This window comes from Fukomys damarensis, unplaced genomic scaffold (assembly GCF_012274545.1).
Source record: "Fukomys damarensis isolate Sample0158 unplaced genomic scaffold, DMR_v1.0_HiC HiC_scaffold_16, whole genome shotgun sequence".
Lineage (NCBI taxonomy): Eukaryota > Metazoa > Chordata > Mammalia > Rodentia > Bathyergidae > Fukomys > Fukomys damarensis.
The window spans coordinates 132,715,369-132,737,919 of record NW_022900928.1 but is presented as its reverse complement, the minus strand read 5'-3'; the positions used below and the strand labels follow the sequence as shown (position 1 = coordinate 132,737,919).

The 22,551-nt window shown below is 47.7% G+C and overlaps 1 protein-coding gene across 3 annotated transcripts in view; it reads left to right on the top strand.

Moving 5' to 3' along the window:
• The window catches only part of Iqca1 (IQ motif containing with AAA domain 1), a 125,196-nt gene that overhangs the window by 30,031 nt on the left and 72,614 nt on the right, over positions 1–22,551 (top strand). For all 3 annotated transcript variants that reach the window (XM_010626120.2, XM_010626119.2, XM_010626118.2), the window contains one exon: positions 17,733–17,817. In XM_010626120.2, coding sequence (XP_010624422.1) covers positions 17,733–17,817 — 85 coding nt within the window. The remainder of the gene's footprint in view (positions 1–17,732; positions 17,818–22,551) is intronic.

The following is a 22,551-nucleotide window of genomic DNA, read 5'->3' as shown; positions in this document are numbered from 1 at the left end:
GTGATCAATTTGTGTCGCCTTTAAATTTTTCCTACCCCCTGATCTCAGAGAAGCAGTTGAAGGTGACCCCTCTGTCACCCTCCAGGACCTGGCTTGTGTTCCAGGATGCAGCAGATGGGGCTGGCGTCAGGGGTAGCTGACCCCAACCCGAGATGCTGGGGGGTCACAGGAGACAGGGTGAGCTCCGCTGTCATCCCAGAGGTGCAACCACTGTCGCGGGTTTAGGGGTTCTCTTTGAAGATGTAACTGACCAGTCCCTGGAGGACACATCGTCCTGTTTTCCCCACCCCACAGTCTGGCGGCGGGTCAGAGGCATTCTCATGGGTGCACTGTGTGGAATTCACAAAGATATAAAAATCCCTCTTTTTCTGTGTGTGCGGTACCAGGGATTGAACTCAGTACCTCGTGCAGTGCCGCTGAGCTATATGCCCAGCCCTAAAAAATTCCTCTTTTTGAAGTATCTCATAAGGTCGAGGGAGAATTTATTTTCATAATTGGATTACATTTGTCTGATTGACTTTGATTAAAAAAAAGGTCCTTCTTGCTTTTTTTAAATCAAAGCCAAATGAAAAGCAAATATTGTCTTTTGGAGCATGAAACATGATCCGTCCTCAGGACAGATTCCAATCGGACACAGTGACAACACCAAAAACCATGAGGAGGCACAAGTAACGTGTGTGCCACACTCAGAATACTTGTGCATGGCTCGTTTTATGTGTGTGCATCACTGCAGAGGGGTTAAGTCGCATGTTAGGTTATTTTAGATGCAGTATTCTTCCCATCCTTAGAAGCAGTGAATGCACACTCAGTGTAGAGAATTTGCAAAACAAAGTATAAAGAAAAGCATTTAAATCACCTGCGCTTTCTGCACATGCAGATAGCTACTGTAAAGGTGTTGATAAACTTCTTTCTAGGCCCTTTCTCTCATTTATACTTTCAGTCGCAGTTTTATGAATCCTTCCTCTAATTTTTAAAACTTTAACACTGGATTCTCCCAAGTCCCAAGAGCGTTTTTCCAGATGTTTTTATGATTACTTGGCATTCAATTACACAGATGTGCCAGGTAATGAATTGATTACAATCTAATGTTTTCCCAGGTTGATAAAAGAAAAATACTGTCTCAGTGATCCTTTAAGTCACGCAAGTGTTATTAATGGGGGTAAAGAATCATTGTGAATTTGGTTTTGTGTTAAGTGCAATGTCTGTGAGCTACTCTGGCATCTGCTTGCTCTGTGGTGCTCTGTGACGTAAGTGCCCCCTGAATGTAGGTATATTCTTTGTAATATAGAATTTTATACATATGTATATCAGATCCTCAGGCTCTTTGGCATAGTATTGCTATGACTTTATTAACCAGCCTACGGGATAAGAGAGAAAGGGAGGCAGTGAGGGAAACTCGGCCGCCACAGGAGCACTCACCCTGCTTCCACCCAACCCCACCCTGTGCGCTCCTGCTTGCTGTCACCCATGGGTGTCACCCCTCTGAGCCTCACCCTGTCTTCATCTGTCAGAGGCAGGAGTATCACCTGCCCAAGGTGGTGGTAGGGATCAAATGAAATGATGCACATACCACACCCAGGCCTGCAGATTTCTTGAGTTTGTGAATTTTTAGCTATTTTTCCTATTTTGAGTGGCGTTTTCTCCAATCACAAGGAGCTGTGTGCTGTTACATAGTTCATGCCATCGCACAGTGAGTTGGCTCTGGGAGTTCTCCAGGCTGTCTCCTGGGTTTGCTTGGCTGTGTCTGGTCCTGTGGTGCATGCAGGGAGACTGTGTCCCTGAGCTGACCGTCCCCGCCTCCTGGCTCCCTCCTGCCTGCCAGTCCAGGGAGGTCCCGCCCTCTGTGGTCCCTCACCCCAAATGAGTACCCTGGGGACCTAGAATCGCCCGATGGGTGTGGCGGTGGCGTGCATTGTCCTAGCACAGGAGGAGCCATTTGAAACAGCGACTTTTGTCAATGATTGTCATTTCAGGAGTAGGATGTCAGCAGTCAATGCTCACTTCTTCATCCAGCAAACGCTGACATCCTCACCTTCACCTCTGTCCTCCTCCTGCTCTGAGTCATGACTCAAATGGGAGGCTCCTTCTTGTCCTGCCCCTGCCACTCTGCCATTAGAATGTGACTGGACACATTGTGTGTTCAGTAAGAAAAATGATAATAAACCAACATTTATGAAACACATTCTATACCAGGATTTCTAAGGGTTTCACACAGCCTCTGACCTGGCCATTCTGTTAGCTTGCTAGGAAATGAATTGCCACCAACTCAGTAGCTTAAAGCAAATTCTTTTGTGAAAGTCAGAAGTCTGAAATTGAGGTGTCAGCAGGCTGTGCTCCCCCAGAAGCTCTAGAGGCGGCCTTGTCCCTGAGTCTTCCAGCCCTGGGGGCTGCCAGCATCCCTTGGCTGTGTCCCACACCAGTCTGATCTGCCTCAGTGATCACACCACCTTCACCCACGGTGTATGTGTGTGTGTGAGCTCCCTGGTGTCTTAGAGGACTCCTCCAGTAGCATTTAGGGTGCACCAGGTGATCCAGGGTAGTCTCCTAATCCTTAATTCAAGTACAACTTCAAAGACCATCTTTGCATGTAGGTACCATGCACAGGCTCCAGGGATCAGGACTTGTTTTTTTGTTTTTGTTTTTGTTTTTTACTGGGAATTGAACCCAGGGCCTTTTCACTGAGCTACATCCCCAGCCCTTTTTACTTTTTCATTTCGAGAGAGGCTCTCTGGCTACATCTCTAAATTGCCCAGTCTGGACTTGAACTTGTGATCCTCCTGCTTCAACTTCTCGGTGTTGGGATGTCAGGCAGGTGGCCCCAGACCTGGCAGGGACTTGGTATCTTTGTGATCCGTTATTCATGGCTCCCCAGAGCAACTCAGTGATGCTATGGGAGAAGCTCTTCCGGCCTTTCCTTCATCGACACCATCTGGCAGGCAGCACAGCACCATGGGAGCTGGGAGAGCCTAGGCCAATGGCTGTTGCCACCCACTACAGTGACCCCTAGTCCCATGCTGCTTCTGAGCATTTCCAAGATGGCTGTTATATCTGTGCGAATCTTGAATTACAGGTGGTCCTTAGTTTATGAAGTTTCAATTTAAAAATCTTTCATCTTTGCAGTTGATGCAAATGGAACCTTCATTTGATAAAAACTATACTTCAAATTTTGAGCACTGATCTTTGCTCAAGCTGGAAGGACATGGTTCTACCCTCTGCCTCCAGCTAGGGCTCCCCGTCACCATACCAAGTGCCACTTCTGCATTTCCAGCTTACAGCTCTTTGCAGGATTTTTCCCCAATATAAGTTGAGGAAACTCTGTGTACTCAACAACTTTCAGGAGTCTAAATTTGGGCAGCTGCTTGCCCTCAGGGCCACCAGATTGAACCCACAGTGCCAGATTGAACCCCGGTGTCCAGAAGCACCTTGCTATACCTGCTGTCTGTAGACTGAGGCCTGTCCTAAAAGGCCGTCCATGCTCCCGGATTCATCAGTAAGCATCATTTTAGAGCCAACAGCTCACCCAGCCAGTCTGTGGAGCCTGGTCTTTTGTCGCAGAGGTGCCCTGGCCTTTTCCTGAACCCTTCACAGGCATCAGAACCCACAAAGTGCTATAACGGCTGGAAACAGGATACAGTTCTGGCCCCGAGGGTCCTTCTAAGTAGAAAGCCATGCCCCTGCCTCCTCCACTTCTTGCCCCACTTGGTTGGAATCTCCCTGAATGAGCTACATCCTGAAGGCAGGAAGAAGCCTCCCCTGGGGAGGCTCACTGCCTGAAGACTGGCCTGGAGATCTTTTGACCCAGGTCCCAAGGACTCCTTTTATTTCTGGGCCTCAAGAATCTGAAAGTACCATAAACTGGGTGGGTAGCCTTATTCCAATTTTCACATAATCTGGGCAGGATGGCATGGCTGGGCAGAGAGCTGCAGCCACTGCCTTTAATCTCCTGGTGTGATAGTATGGCCCCTGCATCTACAACAAACAGGTACCAAATCTCTCTCTCTCTCTCTCTCTCTCTCTCTCTCTCTCTCTCTCTCTCACACACACACACACACACACACACACACACACACACACACACGGAGGAGGAAGGAGATAGAGAATGAGAATGAATATTTGTTTTAAACAAGTTACTGCAACATGACCTCCAAAGATAACTTCTCTCTCTCTCACACACACACACACACACACACACACACACACACACACACAAGTGGTGGAGTCCTGGAGCTGGGTGGCTGAGTTCAAATCCCAGCTGTCCCACTGCCCACTGGTGGGCTGTGGGACCTTGAGCCAGTCACCCTCTCTGTGCCTCTACCTGGGAAACCATGAGTGCTGTTCTTGGGGTTCGCAGCTCCTAAGAGGCAGGGCTGAAATTCACACTCAGTTCTGAATCCCACACATCCATCAGGTCTCCTCCTCCTCGTGACTCTTCCACTCCATGGCAATGGCAGGTGCCCAAGGCAGCAAGGCCTATTGGGTGCCAACTGGCAGCCCGAGCCTCTCCTAGATCCTAATTCCTTCTCTCCCCCACTTCTCAGCTTCTTCACGTGGTGTGCTGTGGTGGCTTCATGCGGTTAGAGGAAAGGTGTGGGGGAGGAAGGAGAAGTAGAAGAAAAGGAAGGAGGAGAAGAGGGGAGGAGGAAGAGAGGGAGGAGCATCAGAGAACCAGAGAACCGTGACCTGGAGGAGCTGGCTTGTGGCTGTTAAAGACACAGAGAAGTTGGAAAACTTGCGAATTCCAAACACGGTGACCGGAAAGAAGACCAGAACTAAGACTTTCTGGGGAAAGACTTTCTGGAACGGAAGCATTGTGTAAAACCAAAGTTATGACTTCAGGGAAGGCTGCGAATGACCATTTCTGAGGACTTTGGAGGATATCAGAGAAGCCACCAGTATGTTCACAGTAGATGCCTCCTGGGTAGTCGAGGCTGAGCTGTGTTTATGCTTTTCCTGTCTATTCCAAGTTTTCTGCATAAATCGGGAGCTTCAGAAAGGAGGCGATGGTCCTGCACAGAGAGGCGAGCTAGGGCTTACTCTTATGAAATTCCTCCTGTGATTACATTTTCATACATTCCCGGAAGCAGCTGTGGCGAGTGAAGGCTTTGCAGACTCACATGCAGACCCGCATCCAGACAGCAAACCTCGTCTCCCTGCCGCCGTTTTGGTGGAAAATACACAGCTCAAGCAGGGACATCAGAGGTGACTGAGAGCTGAAGGTCCAGGCATTACCCAGCGGCCTGGGGACAGGTGCAGGGCCGCGTGAAATCGCATGTTTTGATGTCGGTCGTCACAGTAAATCAAATTAAGAGCACCCAACAACCAGCGGCTCTCCGCGTCCACCCAGGCGCCGAGCGCTGATGAAAGACAGACGTGGGGCTCCAAGCAGATTCCCTTTCTGTGAGCCCGCAGCCTGCTCCAGGCTGAAGCCTCAGGCCCCTTTACCCTGCGTGGGCCTCTCCATCTGTCCCACTCGTGGACCTTGGGTGGCCGTGGACTGGGGTTTTCTGTGCCTTCCATCCTAGGGAGTCACCCTAACAAGTGGCTGAACATCACCTTAAAAAATGAAAAGCGACATTGTGCCAGGAATGTGGGGCACCTCACCCTAAGCTGCTGAGGTCACTCTCACGGGAAGTAGGATGACCTTGAAGCCATCTCCTCAACCTTGTCCGTATAGAGCAGGGCTGTGGCCAAGGATTCCCTGTTCTTTGGCTTCTGAGCCTTGCAGTTTGTTGGAGCTGTTTCTGTGTCACCAGTGCTAACTCAGGACAGAACCACCCACCTTCCTGCCTCATAAACATGACAGACATTCATGTCTGGACCAGAGGAGCTACAGAACTCCCCCTTAGACCCGGGAGCCACCCTCCTCTGCAGTGCCCTCTTGCTGCTGCTTATGACGGTTCCCATTTTCAAAAGCAGCACATAGCTTAAAACCTAAATGAACACATGAACACTTTGCTGACTTCCTCTCCCCACCCCCAACTATTTACCTAGGCTTTCTGGACTCATGGGTTGGAAAAGGGGGTGCTATGCTCCCCTAAATGAGGCAGGGATGCCAGAGGAAGGCTGGCTGGGGTTGGGAGCGTGGGTCAGTGAAGAGAAACAATCAGATGACAATGTCTTCTAATGGGAAAAACTCTCCTTCCTTCCTAAAGTGGTTTGTGCATGCCTGGGGATTAATTTTTCCTCTACAAATAAATATTTGCAAAAGGTGAAAATGAAGCATGTAAATAAATCGTTTTCTCAAAAGAAGGGCAATCAAAACCCAAGCAGGCCATCGTGTAATCTGTAATACATTATTTCCTTAAATAAAATTTTTAGAAAAGAGGCTGGATAGGGAGGACCCAGTAGCACTGGAGAATGAGGAGAATGTGATCTAATACTTTCAGGTCAAGAAGGAAACTTTGATGTCAAAAGATAACCGCTGTAATCTCCCACTAATAAGTAAAAACATCAGTGAATAAATCAGATTTTGTAATGCACACTGAGAGACTGCCTCGCTTGGACGCTGGGTTCCCCTCTCCTCGTGGAACCAGGGTGCCCCCTCAGCTTCCCAAGGAGGCCGAATAATTAAGTCCATGTGCAGTCAACCACCTTTATTGAGTGTAAGTGAATTTATAGGCAGCAAAGTTACACCTCAGGAGGCTTCCGTGCAGTGGCACAAGCTGTTTCCTTCAGAAGGCGGAAGGATTTATGGGCCTGCTGACATTAATGGAGGTGGCTGGATGACTTGGGGGGACCCGCCGGAAACCCCTCCACCCATACATTTTTCATACTTGGTGAAACACAGATAAATCTCTGTCCCGTGAGTCTGAAATGGTGGGACCCAGAGAGGCTCAGTGTCAGACCTCAGGGGGAAATTTATCATTTGAGTAGTTCTGCTCTGTAAATCACTGCAAACTCGAGAGCTGGCCATTTTCACAGTTGTGCAAGAATTTTTGACAATATGCATAAATTCTGAATAGGCCCCGATTTTACCAACTGCTCCGTACCTCCCATTTGGTAGCTGGAAAATAGAAGGCATGTGTGTTTTTCCTCAACAGCTTCTTCAAAGAAAAGGATAGTAAGGCAGCTCACTGGGTTGGATGTATTTTTATTAAGAAAGTAACAGTAGTCACTGAATTCTGTAAGAATGAATGTTACCCCCCACACAACCTGGCATTTGTCACATATAAATCATAGATTTTTCTCACACTGGAAGGAAATGTAAAATCTAACAGGCACACATACTTATTTTTTAATAATTTAATGAGTAAACCTAGCTCAATGGCACCAATTTTCAGAAAAAGGAAACCATCCTAGTTCCCATGAGGATGTGGTCTTTGACCCACACAGATAACTCATGGCAGCTGCCTGGGTGTCTTTGGTTCCAGTAAAATATGTTTTCGTTATCCATCCAGTCTCCCAACTGCTCCTTTAATTGGGTCTAAAGCCTTATTTACTGGCGCCTCTGTGCAAAGTTGGCTTCCCATGACCATCCAGCACAGAAGGAGCCAGAGCTGGGGTCCTGGGGGTCCCAGAGATGCTCTTCCTGGTCCAAGGCTGGACCCTGCCCAGGCCAGACCTGCTCAGCCTCAGTTCCTGTCTTAGTTACTTTTGTCTTGTTGCTGAGATAAAATGCCCGACGCCCAAAGTTAAAAGAGGAAAGGGTTCATTTAGCTCACAGTTTATGGAGGTTCCAGTCCACAGTTGGCTGTCTCCAAGGCAAGGTGATACACGGCAGAGGGGCATCGCAGAGGAGAAACAGTTCATGGTGCCCATATAGTAGCAAAAGCAACAAGAGACCATAACAGAGTCTTCCTGCCCCTTTTATCTTCTCCACACTACGGGGATTGGGCAGTGCCAAGTCCATCAGTGGCTGGTTTAGTAATCACACACCCTTATCCCAGCATCACACGCTCTAAATTCAGCCACCTCTGAAAAAGCCATACCTATGACTGCATGAGGCTTTTGGAGGCATCTAGACACAAGCCATAACAGTTCCCAAATCCAAAAAGTGGCAATAAAAATTAATCGTGGGGCTGTGGGAGGATTGCATGATATGATTCTATCAACTTCTGAATAACAAGTGAAGATGTGATTATACAAGGAACATTTTGGAAATTATTCAAGGGAGTCTGCTAAAGCAAGCTAACAAAAATAAAATTGTACCTCAAAGGCCCCCAGGTCATGTCTAGGAGGAAGTTGGAGCCTGCTGCCCTGGGACAAGGGTGCAGTCCTGACATCTGACTCCCAGTGGCCCATAGTTTGTTCATTGCTCAGAATGTTATCAGCCTTGGCCAGCAACCCCTGTCCTTGAGCTGACCTTCATGCCTCAATGAGCAGCCTGCGGTGAGCTTCAAAGAAAGGGGAAAGCTCATGAGACAGCGCTGCCAGCCCTCTGCTTTTCTCCTGCTCCTCACAAGGGAGGCTTCCATGCCCGTGGCCCCCTCCTCCCTCTGTCTGGGGTGCGCTAACTGCCATGTAGCTGCACGCTCCATCTGTGTCCTGTGGACTCTCCAGTGTGGATCCCACCCTGGGCACTCAGCCTTTCCCACTGCACGTCTGGCTCCGTCCCACTCAGTGTATAGCAGATGTCTCAGCATAACCCATGGGGAGCTGTGATCTCACCCCCAGTGGCTCACCACAGCCTTTCCCAAGGCAGCTGGTAGAGAATCCATTTTTCCAGTCTCTCAGGCCAAACTCCCACCACCATCCTGACTCCTTTTCTCCTCCCAGCCCAGCATGCATTGGCTCAGGGTCTCCTACCCCACCCGCTACCCCTCCACCCCTCTCCTTGGCTGCCTCCCGGCTCAGGCCAGCCTGGACACCCGTTGCCTATTAGCTGATCTCCCAGCCTCTCTCCTTGCTCCCTGCAATCTGTGTTCAGCAAAACAGCACGTGCCTTCTGTTCCTGCACCACGGTACCACCGTGCACTTGGCAGCTTTACAGGACACGCGCATTACCTTGCAGTGCCAGGGGGTCCTCCACTTAGGGTCTCACGAGCCTGTACTCAGGTGTCACTGGGACCCAGGTCTCACCTGCCTCTAAGATTCATGGTCACTGGCAGCACTGAGATCCTGGTGAGGTGTCAGACTGAGGGCCTCAGTTGCATGCTGGGTGCTGGCTGGAGGTCACCCCAGCTCCTTACCCTGTGGGCTGCCCAACATGGCAGCTCATGTCCCAGAAGCCAGCGAGGACAAGACCCTGTCAGGCAGGCAGAAGCTGCAGTCTTCTGTAACATAATCCTGGAAGGGGCATCCTGCCAGTTACCCTGGCTGGGTTCCACGGTTAGAGGTAGGTTACGGACCCTGCCCATGCTCAAAGGGAAGAAAATACACAATGACATGATCCCAAGAGGCAGGAGCCCTGGGGTGGCCTTGGAATCCACTGCCCCAGACAGCTGGGATCTTCCTTTCAAACTCCACAGCAGGTCAGACAGTGCTCTGCTGAGGATCCCAGCGGGGCAAGACAGGGTTCACTCGTAGACTGCCTCCAAGTGTCCTCTCTGCTAGGCCTGTGAGAAGCAGGGGAGCAGGGTGCTGAGCCCCCACACCCTGAGTCCTCCTCTGCAGGATACAGGAAAATTACACCATGAAACTTCTTAGTCATTCGTGTCCAATTTTTCTGTGCTTTCATTTTTTTCTGACTCAGCTGTTATTTCAGAGAGCACTTCTTATGGATCCAGACAAGACCACAAGCATCCATCCCCGCAAATGCAGTAAATTCTAGGAGCAGTGAGCCCTCTGTGCATCTGCGAGAGCAGGATGATCGCCTGGGTTTGTGAAGAAAAGGCACAAAATTACATATTCTCTTCCTGTTTTAAAGTTTAAAGACAAGGAGAAAATATACTGCAATAAAATGTAACTTTACCATAATAAAATAGAAGCTAACTAAAGAGAGCTTTCATATCTTCAGTCAAACGTTTTGCCCACAAAGCCTAAACAGTGTCTGACACACACCCTCAGCACACACTCAGTTGATTACGTTATGAATGAATTAATGAATGAATGAAAGAAACATCAAGGGTTCTTTAAAACAGGACAGCTACACCCTTGGGAAGAAACACTTCCCGAGAAAGGACAGAACAATGTGGATGACCTTTTCCCTTAATAATTATCAGCACCAAAATATTAATTGTTAAAATAATGATATGGAAAGGAAACAACAGGGATAAAGAGTTTTTTAAAGGAGGGAAATGTATTTTTAAAATCAATAGTAGACTGACTATGAAAGGGAAATGTAAGACCTATATGAAAAATTAAATCCATGCATGTTAAAAAGAAAACAAAAAAATAACTTGAGAGAATGGTGAGACATACTCTGTTTCTGGTTAAATCAAAAGATGATAAATCTACTGTAGATAATTTATAGAGATAATGCAATTTCAATTAAAATCCCAACAGGATTATTTATTGAACTAGAAAATATAATTATTAAACTCATTAGGATTAACATAAGAAAATAAGAACAATAAGGGAGGACAAATGGCACTGTATTTGTAAGTATATTATCCAGAAAAGACGGAAATGCATTACACTAATGTGAAAGCATAAATGTAGATCAATGAAAGAAAATAGAGAGCTGGCAGCAGTGGACCTAGTTAGCCATGTGTGACAAACAAAGTAAAAAAAAAAAGTAATGAGAATTTTAAAAGTGCAGTTGCAATAACTACATTGCTATAATTATTAAAGCCAACGAGTAGCAGAAAGCAGAATTGGGAATTTAATTCTCCTAAAGAGAGGTCACAGTTTTCCAGCTAAAGAAACAAAAATATTTTAAAAGAAAATTGGGTTGAATTCACTGTAAAAATCACAAGGTCTATTTAATAGCCTCTAAATCTCTAAGACAGAAGAGGAGAGCAATATGGAATTTGCCAAATATGAAATTTGTATCATGCATTATTTTACCTTGTTTAGTTACTGACATGATTTCTATTTGCTGTAGCAAGGGAAACAACATCGGGATGGGTAAGAAAAAGAAATTAGTGGCTTGCTCCTGTTCCACACCTCCACCCTAACCTGGTGGACATTCCCATGGTCCTCAGTCCTGCAGACACAGACACACACACTCACACACACACACACACGTGAGCTTCCCTCCCCCCTTTCTCTCCAGCAGTAGCCGCGTGATAATATGAATTAATTAATATTAATTATTAATTAATGGATCTCTGCAGCCAGGTCTTTCCCCTTAAACCTTGTCATTGTCTCAGGCACTGGCCAGCATTTTCCCACGCACTCCCACCATCCCACAAGAAATCGCTTGGAGGACCGGGTCTGACATACGGCACATCTTAATTCTTCCCACTGAAAATAATGAGAAAACAGCACCTGGAATACGCATCTTGCACAGAGCATCTGACTTCCAAGAACAGATTGCTGCTGTTAGCATGGGAGCCTGAGAGGTATGACTGAAGAGGCCAAAATTAGCCAAGTGGCAGGGCAGCAGGTCCGGACCCGCCAGGCCAGGTCGGTCGCTGTCTCCCCCAGGTGTGCAAAGCCCCGGCCTCGGCCCCTGGACTATGGACCTGGGTGGAAATACTTGCAGGCACATCACAGCAACAGTACTGCCTGAGGTACTCAAATGCCACAAAAATGCTTCTTGTGCAAATGAAATCCTCCTTCGGGCCTGAGGGACGGGCCTGTGTGCCGGCCCTTGGCACTGTGGTGCCTGGCGGAGGCTCTTGTCTGAGGCAAAAGCGGGCTCAGGTCGGGATATAGGGCCACAGACCCGGATGCGGCAGAGCAGGGACGACCAAGCTGGGACAGGCTGGGGTCCAACCAGACCGCCACTCAGAGCGAGTCTGGACCCCTCTGAAGCCGCAGGGAGCGAGTAGTGGCAGGGTGTGGCCAGGCTCAGGAGCCCAGGTTTCCGACACCATCACCCCAGACATTGAAGTCAGGAGATGGACCTTCATTCTGAGTCCGTCCTGGGACCCAGGAAGCGACAAAGGAAATGTCAGCCCAGGAGTCATTGCCTAGGCACAGGGTGAGTGCGGAGTCATTTGGGAGCCGGTTCACGGGCAGGGACTGGCCTCTCAGGGCTCCTCATCGCCTTCCTTCTTCCCTTCCTTCCTTCTTTTCTTCTTGCCTTTCTTTTTTCTTTTTCTTAAAATATTCTAGGGATGATCTGAATTTAATGGCACATTTGTTTTTGAAAAATCATGAATCTCAAGTTTGACAAAACACATTTCCTCAGCACTTTTTAGGAAGTGTTCATGAGTAATTTAAAGCCTGGTTTTTTTTTTTTAGAAATCAGTACTTGCTTTAATGCAGATTAACTATTGTTCCAAAAATCCACCAAATTCTATGAAAAACTGTCATCGTTGTGCCGTGTGCCAGCTTTGTTCTCAGTGACAGGGGGAGGAAGAAAGGTTTATAAGCAGCCCATCAGTTGACGGCCTGTCCAGGCGGCATGCGTTTCTCATACTCTGCCCCGGCCCCTTTCCTGCTTTGCTCTGTAGTCCTGGGTGGACGACAGAGCCCTCACTCACAGAGAGCAGGTTATTTTTCAAGCAGCCAAGTGGCGAGTTCTGTCCTCTGAGTGGCTTCTCCCACTTGGTGGTCGGGGTGCCCACAGCACCTGCGTTGACCCTGCCTGATGCTGCCACTGAGGGCAAATGAGAGTCGGGCAGCTGGGCAGGAGCTGGGGAGGGCGGGGATTCTGGAATGACATCTGAGCACACATTGTAAATCAGCAAAATGAGGCAAGTTTGAAGATCATCAGGCAGCTTTAGAATTATAATTGAGAGGAAGCTGTGCCATTTAAATAATTATCATGCACAAAGGCAGCATATTTAACACTTAATAATTGTGTGGGGAATTTGGCTTCAAAATCTGTTTAAAGTAGAAAAGATCTCTTCATCTATTAAAGTACTTTTCAGACTAAAAAGAGAAACTGAGGTAATCTCCCCCAAAACAACCTAACGCCAAAGGTACACCGCTCAGCAAGATCTGCTGTTGTAAGACGAGAGGGGCTGTTCTATTTGGATAAAAATGTGTTGTATACAAATGGTTAGGAAGGACCTCCTGATGCTGAGGAACCATCAGACAAGACCTCAACGCCCATGCAGAAATCAGCTACCCGGTGTGGCTGAGGTGGAATGGGGGAGCAGGAGGTGGTCAGAGCCGCTGGATCTGGACATGTAGGGTGACAGGGGTGGGAGACAGGGCCAGGGAGGTGACAGAGAACGTCGCACTAGCCGTGGTGAGTGGAGGGACCATACAACTTTATGTCCAAGCCAGGATGCCCTCAAGAACGGAGGGGTGCGCCGTCCCTGCCATCACACGAGCTGGTCTTGTGCCAGTAGCCCAGGGTCCAATTAACTAACTGTATGGACAGAGGCTTCCTCCTGAGCCAGCGAGTTGGTGAGCTAGGTACCAGGAGGGCAGCCCAGGAGCGGCAGAGACCAGGTCATCCAGGGACAGTGATGGTCGCAGGGTCCCCACCCTGCATGCCATGCTGAGCTGACACTGGATGTAGGTGGGGAGGTGGAACAGGGGGGGCCTGCAGATGGAAGTAACACTGGTGTGACAGAAATAGCTAGACATGGACGATGCCAGGTTCTGGTGTCCGGAGTGGCCGGGACAGGGAGTTTCCATTTCCTGAAGTGGGAAAGGTGCAAGAGGAGGTAAGAGATAAGAGTTGAGACTGGGACTTCAAGGAGCTTGAGACGCCTGCCCTGCCTGCCCCACCCTCCGGGGATTTAACCCAGGGCCCTTGCACTTTGATGTGTCCTCCGCCCTTTTAATTTTTTATTTAGAGACAGAATCTCACTAAGTCCCTAAGTGAACCAGCTGAATTTAAACTCAAAACCCTCCTGCCTCCACCTCCCTAAGTGCTGGGATTACAGGCACGCACCACCACACTCCGCTGAAATACTTTTGCTTTGCTCCCAGAGGTCAGGCCGGTAGTGACACGAGCCTGCAGTTCCAGGAAGTGGTGAGGCCAAGAGAGCTCAGTAGAGCTGAAGCTCATCAGTGGTGTGTAAAGCCATGAACCAGACAAGGCCAACCCGATGAAAGTGTAGATGAGAAGGGGGAGACCCCAACACCTGGCTCTGCGCCTCTGCGTTACAGGTGGGGAGACGAGGAAAGTGAGCGGGAGGACCAGTGCGTGCAGAGGAGGCCTGAACGGGAGGCCAGCAGCCCGCATTGCCAGGAAGGTGCATGGAGACTCAGGCCTCGTGCAGATCCCATTGTGGGAGCTCCCTGGACAGAAGCAGCTGCAGGAAGAGGACAGAGAAGGCATGGACAGAAAAGCAGGGGGCATCCAGCGTGCAGAGCCAGGGACCCTGAAGGGACAGCCATCCTCAGAGGCCACGCCCCGGGGCAGGGCCCTGGTTCAGCTGTATGCTGGCCCTGGGCGGCTGTAACTTGGTCCTGCAGCCCAGGGTGAGAAGAGGAGCAAGTCCTTCTCCCATTCTGGTCACTGGAGACCCAGGTCGGTGCCTTCTGAGGGGTGCCCTCCTTGGCTGGGAGGTGGCCATCTCTCTGCTGCACCTGCCCATCCCATGTCCAAAACCCCACTCCTTACCGGGACCCCAGTTGTCCTGGATCTAGGCCACCACTGTATGCCCTCATCTTAACGGAGTTCATCTGCAGTGGCCCTCTTTCCAAACAAGGTGGCAGCTCAGGACCCTGACACACGAACTTGAGGCCAAGGGTTCAGTGGTCCCCATGGGACAGTGGAAGGGGTTGGAAGCTCAGGAAAAGAGGTCCCCAACAGAGTGAGGCTTGTGAAGTAGAGGGCAGGATACCCCGAGCCTCAGGCAGAGGGCAGGAGGGAAGAAGTCTCAGGAAGCTGGCAGTCCCCTCCCAGCTTGGGGACATGATCTGGCAGAGGCAGCTGAGCCCTGAGCTGTGGCTGTGTTTCCCAGGGCTTAGCACTGGTCCACTTGCACCGTGGCCACTGCTGTTGTGCAGATAGCCCGATGCCCATGCAGCAAGCCTGGGCACAGCACGGGTTGTCCAGGCACTCAGCCCTTGGGTGGTGACCCTGTGCGTCCAGGTGACCCTGCCTGGTGACCGGGGCTGCGGGAAGATGGGGGCAGGAGTGAGCGAGCACCCACCAGGGACACGGTGGCTTGGAGGGAGTGGGTTCCACAGAAAGCAGACGCTTTGGTTTCCACTTTTCATCAAAAGCACTATCTCCCTGACTCCCTGTAATTTGGGATCCTGGGCTTCTCCTGGGGAAGCCCCAGGTGGGCATCACCTTTAGAAAAGGCTGTCACGCACCAGCTGTCTGTGCTGGGAGCAGAGGAACATTTCTGATTCCCTTGTCTGGGTCCCTGATAATCACCTCTCTCCTGGGGCTCCTCCACGTCCTGTCCTGCACAAAGCTGAGCCTCATGCCTGGCCCCTCTGTGTCAGGCCCCCGCTGTATAGGGAGGGACTCGGGAGCAGCAGGCTGCCACCACCCCTTGAAGATAGTCCAACAGCCCCCACCACTGGGAGTCAGAAACCCAGGCTGGAAGTTGGCCTGCTTTCTCTCAGCATGCTCTGAGGGACCAGGTCACAGGAAAGGAAGGGCTCTGGGGGACAGAGATCCCCAGACACCACAAACCAGGGACAGATGAGCTATGTGAGCACAAGAAAGAGACAGTGCACACGAGTGTGTTCCCACAGGTGTGTGTGTGTGTGTGTGTGTGTGTGTGTGTGTGTGTGTGTGTGTATGAGACAGAGCTGCCTGGGTGGGTTGTCATTTTTTAGATGCAAATTTTTAGACGTGTTTCCTACAACAGTTTTGTAATTCTTCAAAGTAATTCAGTTTCAACTTAAATAAACTAGCACAGCAAAGAACAACCAAATATGTTCATTTTTCTATTTAAAAATACATTTCAGATCATGCTGCCAAAATGACAGTGGAAATGTAGTAGCATTAAATCTTGGATTGACAATGCCTGTGTCCCATAATTGAGGGAAAGGGGGATTACCAGCCAATTTAGTTCTAAATGGCACATGTAAATATTGAGTTTCTTTAAAAAAAAAATGTATATATATATATATTGTTTCGAGTCCTGGAAAACACTCAAGCTTGAAAATATGAGTGAAGTTGTGCTGCACAGTTGCTTGTAAAGTGCAGGGAGAGGTGCGAGGGGTGAGAAGAGATACCGTCATGCTGAGTGTGAATTTGGAGGTCTTTGAGATCCCAGCCTGGCTCAGATCTGAGACAGCATAGTCACATGGCACCCAGGCTGGAAATGCGACCTGGGCCTCGCCTTCCACCACTCAGTGAGGGTCGGAGGTGCCATCAACAGGGACGAAAGCGACTTTCCATGGATGAAACGCACCGGCACCAGGGAGACCTCTGCCATGCTGGGACCGTTGCTTTCCAGACTGAGCCGCGACGTTGCAAGTCACACCTGGCCAAGAGCTCTGTGCAACAGAGAAGGGGAAGTCACCGCTACGGCTTCAGACTCCATACTATGGCCAGGCTGTTGGGGCCACGGCAGTGTCGGATCAACACCCTCTGCATGGTCATCTACTCAGACACCCCTTCCTCTTCTACTCGCGCCTCTGTGTGAGGCTGGCTTTTTTTCCCTGCACTTCAATTCAAACAACAGTTTGCATAGACCAGAATCCAGAAAGTGGAGATAAGCAACCTGCCAGGCACCGATAGACTTGGGGGAAAAAATGAAAAACAGTTATACCCTTTGGAAAGTAAATATATTATTTGTAACAATGTTATTTGTGCCACCAAGTAGTGCATTTATTTAAATGAATTAAACATATATTTTCAGCATTTCTAGCCAGGTATAGCGACACATGCTTGTAGTCACAGCATTCTGGGAGGCTGAGTCAGGAGGAGGGCACATTTGAGGCTAGCCTGGGTTACCTGATGCATTGAAGGCCAACCTGGAACGTAAGGAGGGACCCTGCCTCAAGCAACAAAAACAGAAAGAGAGAGAGAAGAAGAAGGGGGAGAAGGAAGGAAGGAAAATTTAAGTTTTAATATCTAAAAAATATCAAAATATCAATAGCTGTAACTCACATAAACAAAAGCTTTTTGGGATCCTCAGAAAATATCGCATGTAAAAGGCTCTTTAGGACCAAATTTGAGACCCGTTGTTGTAAAGTTGGACTAAACATGGTGGTCCCTTCCAAACCACAGGTTCTGTACAGTGATGAATTCATGGAACGAGTCGGGTAATCTTTTTTCCCTGTATGTACAGCAAATATACCATCATCTAAAGTCAATTTGGCTTAGATATATTAACCACATGCCCCTTCTGAGATTCCCAACATTAAATCTCAGCGCCTGCTTTTTAAATGTAGAAATTATGTGGTTACAGAAAAAAATTGCTGTTCAGATACACAGGGCCTCAGATTTCCTGAACCCTAAAGCCCATACGCGTACTTCAGACGCTCACTAAACAAATGAGCCATTTGCACCACTCTGTCCTTCTGTTTAGTTTCAAAACCCTGTGTTTGTCCTAAATTTTAAACAGGAAGAAATGATTTGTGCTTCTGTCTTCATTCTTAACTCAAGCACACAGCATCTCAATATTTTTAGAAAGGAAGGGAGGAAGCAAGCATAATCTGTCTTGGAGATGCTGGTCTCAGACTAATAAGCCCCAGGGGAGGAGAGCTGCCCCCCACCGTCCCAGGGCCTCGGCTCCTCCAGGACACCAGGTTCAGCCCTGATCCCCGGGAAGCCCATGCTTACTAATGTCACTCACTTCGATGAGCATAAGCAAGCCAGTTAATGGGGATCTAATTTCTGTTTTAATTTGCCTTCTTTCCCCCGGCAGGAATTTGACTGGCACGTTTCCCAACTACCCCGATGCAGAAGATGGAGGGTCGGCTGTTATTTTTTCCAACAAGACCCCAGAACAGGTACAGATATGCTTGAGAAATAGGATGGAAATATATCATAATCACATTTCCTCCGGCTTCAAGCATGGTGGGTGCGAAGTGTCACTGGGGTTTGATTATTTCCTACAGGTCCTTGCATGGATGTGCTGGGGGGCATATGTCCATGTATTTCCTTCCAGATCTATTTCAAAGTAAATTCAACCTGTTCCATTCTGATCATTGAAAGACATGGAGCTCGTTTTCTTGGTGAATTCTGAGCAGCTCGTTTTCAGGCGTCCCCAGGGTTTGAGCCCCTGCCTACCTTGCAGTCCCATCTCCTCTCCCTTCCTCCCTCCTCATCACTGGCCATGAGCCCCAGCGCCCACCCGGTGGTCCCCCTACACTTCAGGACCCTTCCATGACTTTGCATGTTGTCGGCTCTCAGGGCCCCATGTGTCCCCACTGGAGCTGTGAGGGAGTATTTCTTTGGAAATTCTAACCGACACAACAATTTTTTTTTCAGTTTATTTGTACAGTTTAGGTATACAGTACAGTTACATTCATTATTGGGATCTTGTACCTTTACATGACAGGTCTTGGTTCTCATTTTTTCCCCTTGTCCCTCAAATTTTTAAAGAAGAATTATAAATGTTTTAGAAGCAATCATTTTATCAGTTTTCCGATTATGAGTTGTCTTCCTAGAAAACACGATAAACTTCACATGAAATTATATTGACAAATTAAACAGAGCTGTACAGAATTATACTGATGACCTTCCTGAAGAAAATGAAAGCCTTTTGAACAAATAGGTCAATGTATCATTTCCCTGGAAAGGAAGGACTCACTGGAATACAAGCATGCATTATCTCTCCATTATTCTGTGCAGCTGATAGAGTTTCAATTAAAGCCAAAGTAAGTTTTGTACTGACAAATTTATTGTAGAGTTTATCTGGAAGAATTCATGAAAATATCTAAAGAGGAAGTATGCTAAAGGGGATCTTCTGTTATAAATAGACTTGAACTTATACTTGTAAGTTGCCCTTAAGTAAGAGGCCAAAACCTTTTTCCGTGAAGGGTCACATAGTAGATATTCTAGGGTCTGGGACACATACACGGTGCAATCATAGACACATTGTCCTTAACCCCCCTTGCAATCCTCCCTCCCTTCAGGCACACTTATCCCCTCCTTCTTGCCACTTTCTGAAGCCACTCTGGAAGTGCTCTTTCATCTGTGTCTTCAGTTATGCTCTTGTGTCTGCCTCAGTGTCCTGAACTGATTCAAAACATTGACCTTTCATGGTCATTTTGGCTTTGGGGGAAGAGCTAGGAGTCACAAGTTGACAGATCTGGTAAGTGAGGTGGATGAGGAGCCCACCTCTCTGTTTTTTTACCGAGCCTGCCTCTCTGTGGGCTGGCACTTGGCAGCAGCGATCACCGGATTTTTTTATCACATCTCGTGATATGATACTCCAGAGCAGCTCCACGAAGTGGCTTTTGAATGATGGGATGAGTGTGTTCAAAGTTGGGAGTGGTATCGTCCGGGGGGGTTAATGGCAGTGTTATAATAATGTTTTAAGTTTAAACATTCACCTTTTAAAAAACACACACACCTCAGTATTCGCTGCCGCAGCTACTCAGCTCAGCCTTTACAGCCTAAAAGCAGCCAAAGACAGGATGTGGAACCTTATGCAGTTCTGCTTCGATGAAAGGGTGGCAGACCAGGTCTGACCCATGCTGTAGCTCGCCGCCCGTGCCACAGTCGTTGTAGAAGCTGTTCCTGTCTGCCTTGCTCGTAGCATCGGCAAAGAAAAAGCCTCGTGTTCTTCAGTAGGAAAATTAGTGACACAAGCACCCAAGCTGCAGGTCTGGCATCACCCACCCTGCACAGCCTCTCCCAGTCCCTGTGTCCCAGAGCCACCCCTCAGCCTCCAGACATTCCTGCCATCTGCCTTCTCCCAGAGCTCTAGTCTAGAAGGAGCAATCAAAAAGCCGGGGAAGGCAGCTGAGCGTCATCCAACCGCTACAACACAAGACACCGTGCCCTCGTGCACCTCTTCATCTGGGATCTGACGCCATGCGGCTTCTGGCTCTTCCCAAAGTCAGAATGACCATGAAAAGGTCACCCTTTGGAATCCATTCAGGGCATTGAGGCAGCTGTGACTGCAAACCTGAAGACACGACAGGACTCCAGAGCTGCTTCAGAAAGCAGGAAGAATGAGAGAGGATGAGGGGATTCGTGGCAATGTGTCTTCTAGTGTAATAATTTTTAAATTTAAATATTCACTGTATTTTCAATCACCTCTCATAGCAACCCTATTATCTGGTGGTTCCGCAGGCCCTGCCCTGGGGGCCTGCTGTTTGAGCCTGCTGTTATTTCGCTGTGGTATGTGTTTGGGACTTGCCCCTGCAGCTACATCTCCAGTCACAAGCCGCGTCTTGCCAGTCTGGGGAAAGCAGCCAAATATGCTTCATGTTGGCTTAGAAAGGTAGTGATTATAGGATTAAGACTGTTAGTGGAATGTCTAAATTGTCCATGAGAAACCTTAAAAAAGTAAAGTTACTTTCCAGTCACACTAGAAAGAAAACTGCCGTCATCTGGTTAATATATCTAGCAAGACAGCCTAGGGGACCACAGAGTAACTTAACTTTAAAAGGCAGATGACTGAAGAGAGAAAGGCGGGGATCACAAATCACGTCCCACCACGTGCTAGGTCTGCAGCCCCGACAGCAACTTCCGCTCTGCCCCGCTCTCTGTCAGGCAGAGAACAGGGGCACCTCCCTCCCCAAGGGACACCATCCTTGGGGACAGCAGCGTGCTGCACCCCTCACGAAGCCTCAGGAGATGCTGCTTGTGTTAGAAGGAGCAGTGGGCCTAGCTGACCTGGGTAGCACAGTCTATGACCACATGTGTCCGCAGTTTAATTCATGTGGTTATAACACAGGAAGAACACAAACACTTTCTTTCTTTTTTTATGGCAATAAACAAATGCTTTCTAATGGAAGCAACATCACATGGGCACCAAACCCAGAAGACGGAATGTAAACACATAAAACCATGCATCTCCTTTACAAGGGTTTAGGCAAAAATTTTACCCAATTTCCTGTTTTAAGAAAATGCAGCTTGTTCATTTAACTTTCAGTGATCAAGAATTATTACGTTTTATAAGTGGAGAGACCACTAATAAAAACTGTCATGCCTGTTGCTTCAAAGACTATCAATATGTTACGGTGATGAGAAAATAAGGTGTTCTAGAGTAAACTTTGGGAGTATGTTGAGGACTAATTGGCCAGCTATTGCAGAGTAAACAGGAAGCGGCACGCCAACACCCGCAGCACTGTGAAATGCCACAGTCAGGCAGTGATCCTTCTGAAATCCGAGAACACTGGAGTTCGGATCTGTGTGTTTAGATGTGCATCACAGGCGATGAAAATGCAAAGACCAAAATTTATCACCATGGATGTTAAAGCAGCATTTTACCAACTCAGGATCCATTCTGATATTAAAAATAAGATTGAATAAAATTGAAATACACAGATGCTTCGTAGCGTAACAAAATTATTTTTCTCTTAGTTCAAAACCCAATGTCATGCTTAATTAAATTCACTAGAAACATTTCCACTAATGGCAGAAAAAATACACAAAAGGCCACTGTCACCACTATTATTAACCATCATCCCACACAAAACATTGAGGACTGTTAGAAGGAACCCACAGAAAGTGGATGGAGGAGGCAAATGATCCCTTTTTGCGGGTATATTCTGTACATAGAGAGGCAGAGAGAATAAACTGAAGAACTAAAACATGTGAGAATATGGAGAAGTATAAAATTACTATCTAGACTGCTGAGAGTTTTGTATACACAAATAACAGCTGGATAGAAACACAGTAAAAAATCCAATTAAAACAACAACACAAACACACAACACCCAGAAGTAAACCCTCATAACTTTGTATTCTGTGTGCAGAAAAGTTGTAAAACTCTGAGGGATACAGGGAAAGAAATTCAAGAGCAAACGTGTTCTTGGGTTAGAAAACTCAAGATCACAGCATCATCTATAAATTTAACAGGAGCCAAATAAAAATACCAGCAACCTTATGTTGGAGCCCTGTGGGAGGAAAAACAGGACTAGTTGTCATCCTAAACTTTGGGTAGAAAGTTTTGGGTAGGAAATACCCAGCCCAGCTAGGTATGAAAACATGATATATTAAAAGCCTGTTGATGCAGGAAAATGGCTAAAAAGATGCATCAGTGAAAAAGAATAGCAAATCAAGAAATATACTCAAATACATATGGGCACTGTAAATATATTACATGTGTGAGAATAAAAGGAAATAAATGGTATTAAAATAGCCCAGCTGTCACTTGAAAAAGAAAATTAAATTCCTGTCTCCTTATACTTCACTCCAGAATGACCCCACCTAGACCACAAGTTTAAATTTAATACAAAATCAAAACCCCAAAAGACTAGAAGATGCCAAGAAGGAATACATCGTGGCCTCAGAATGAGAAAGAGGTTCTTAACTGCAGTGCAAACCCAGGAATCATAGGATTAAACAGTGGATAAATGCGACTACATAAATGTTCTTTAACCTGCAAGGAAAAAAATGTCCCCAAGTAAGGTGATGCATGGCTCATTGGAAGCATTGCTTGCAACGAATATCACAAGAGATCACTTTCTTGATACACAGAGAACTCCTATCGATGCACAAGAGAAAGATCAATACCTGATACAGAAGACAGCATAAGGGCATCAACAGACTCTTCCCAGAAATGA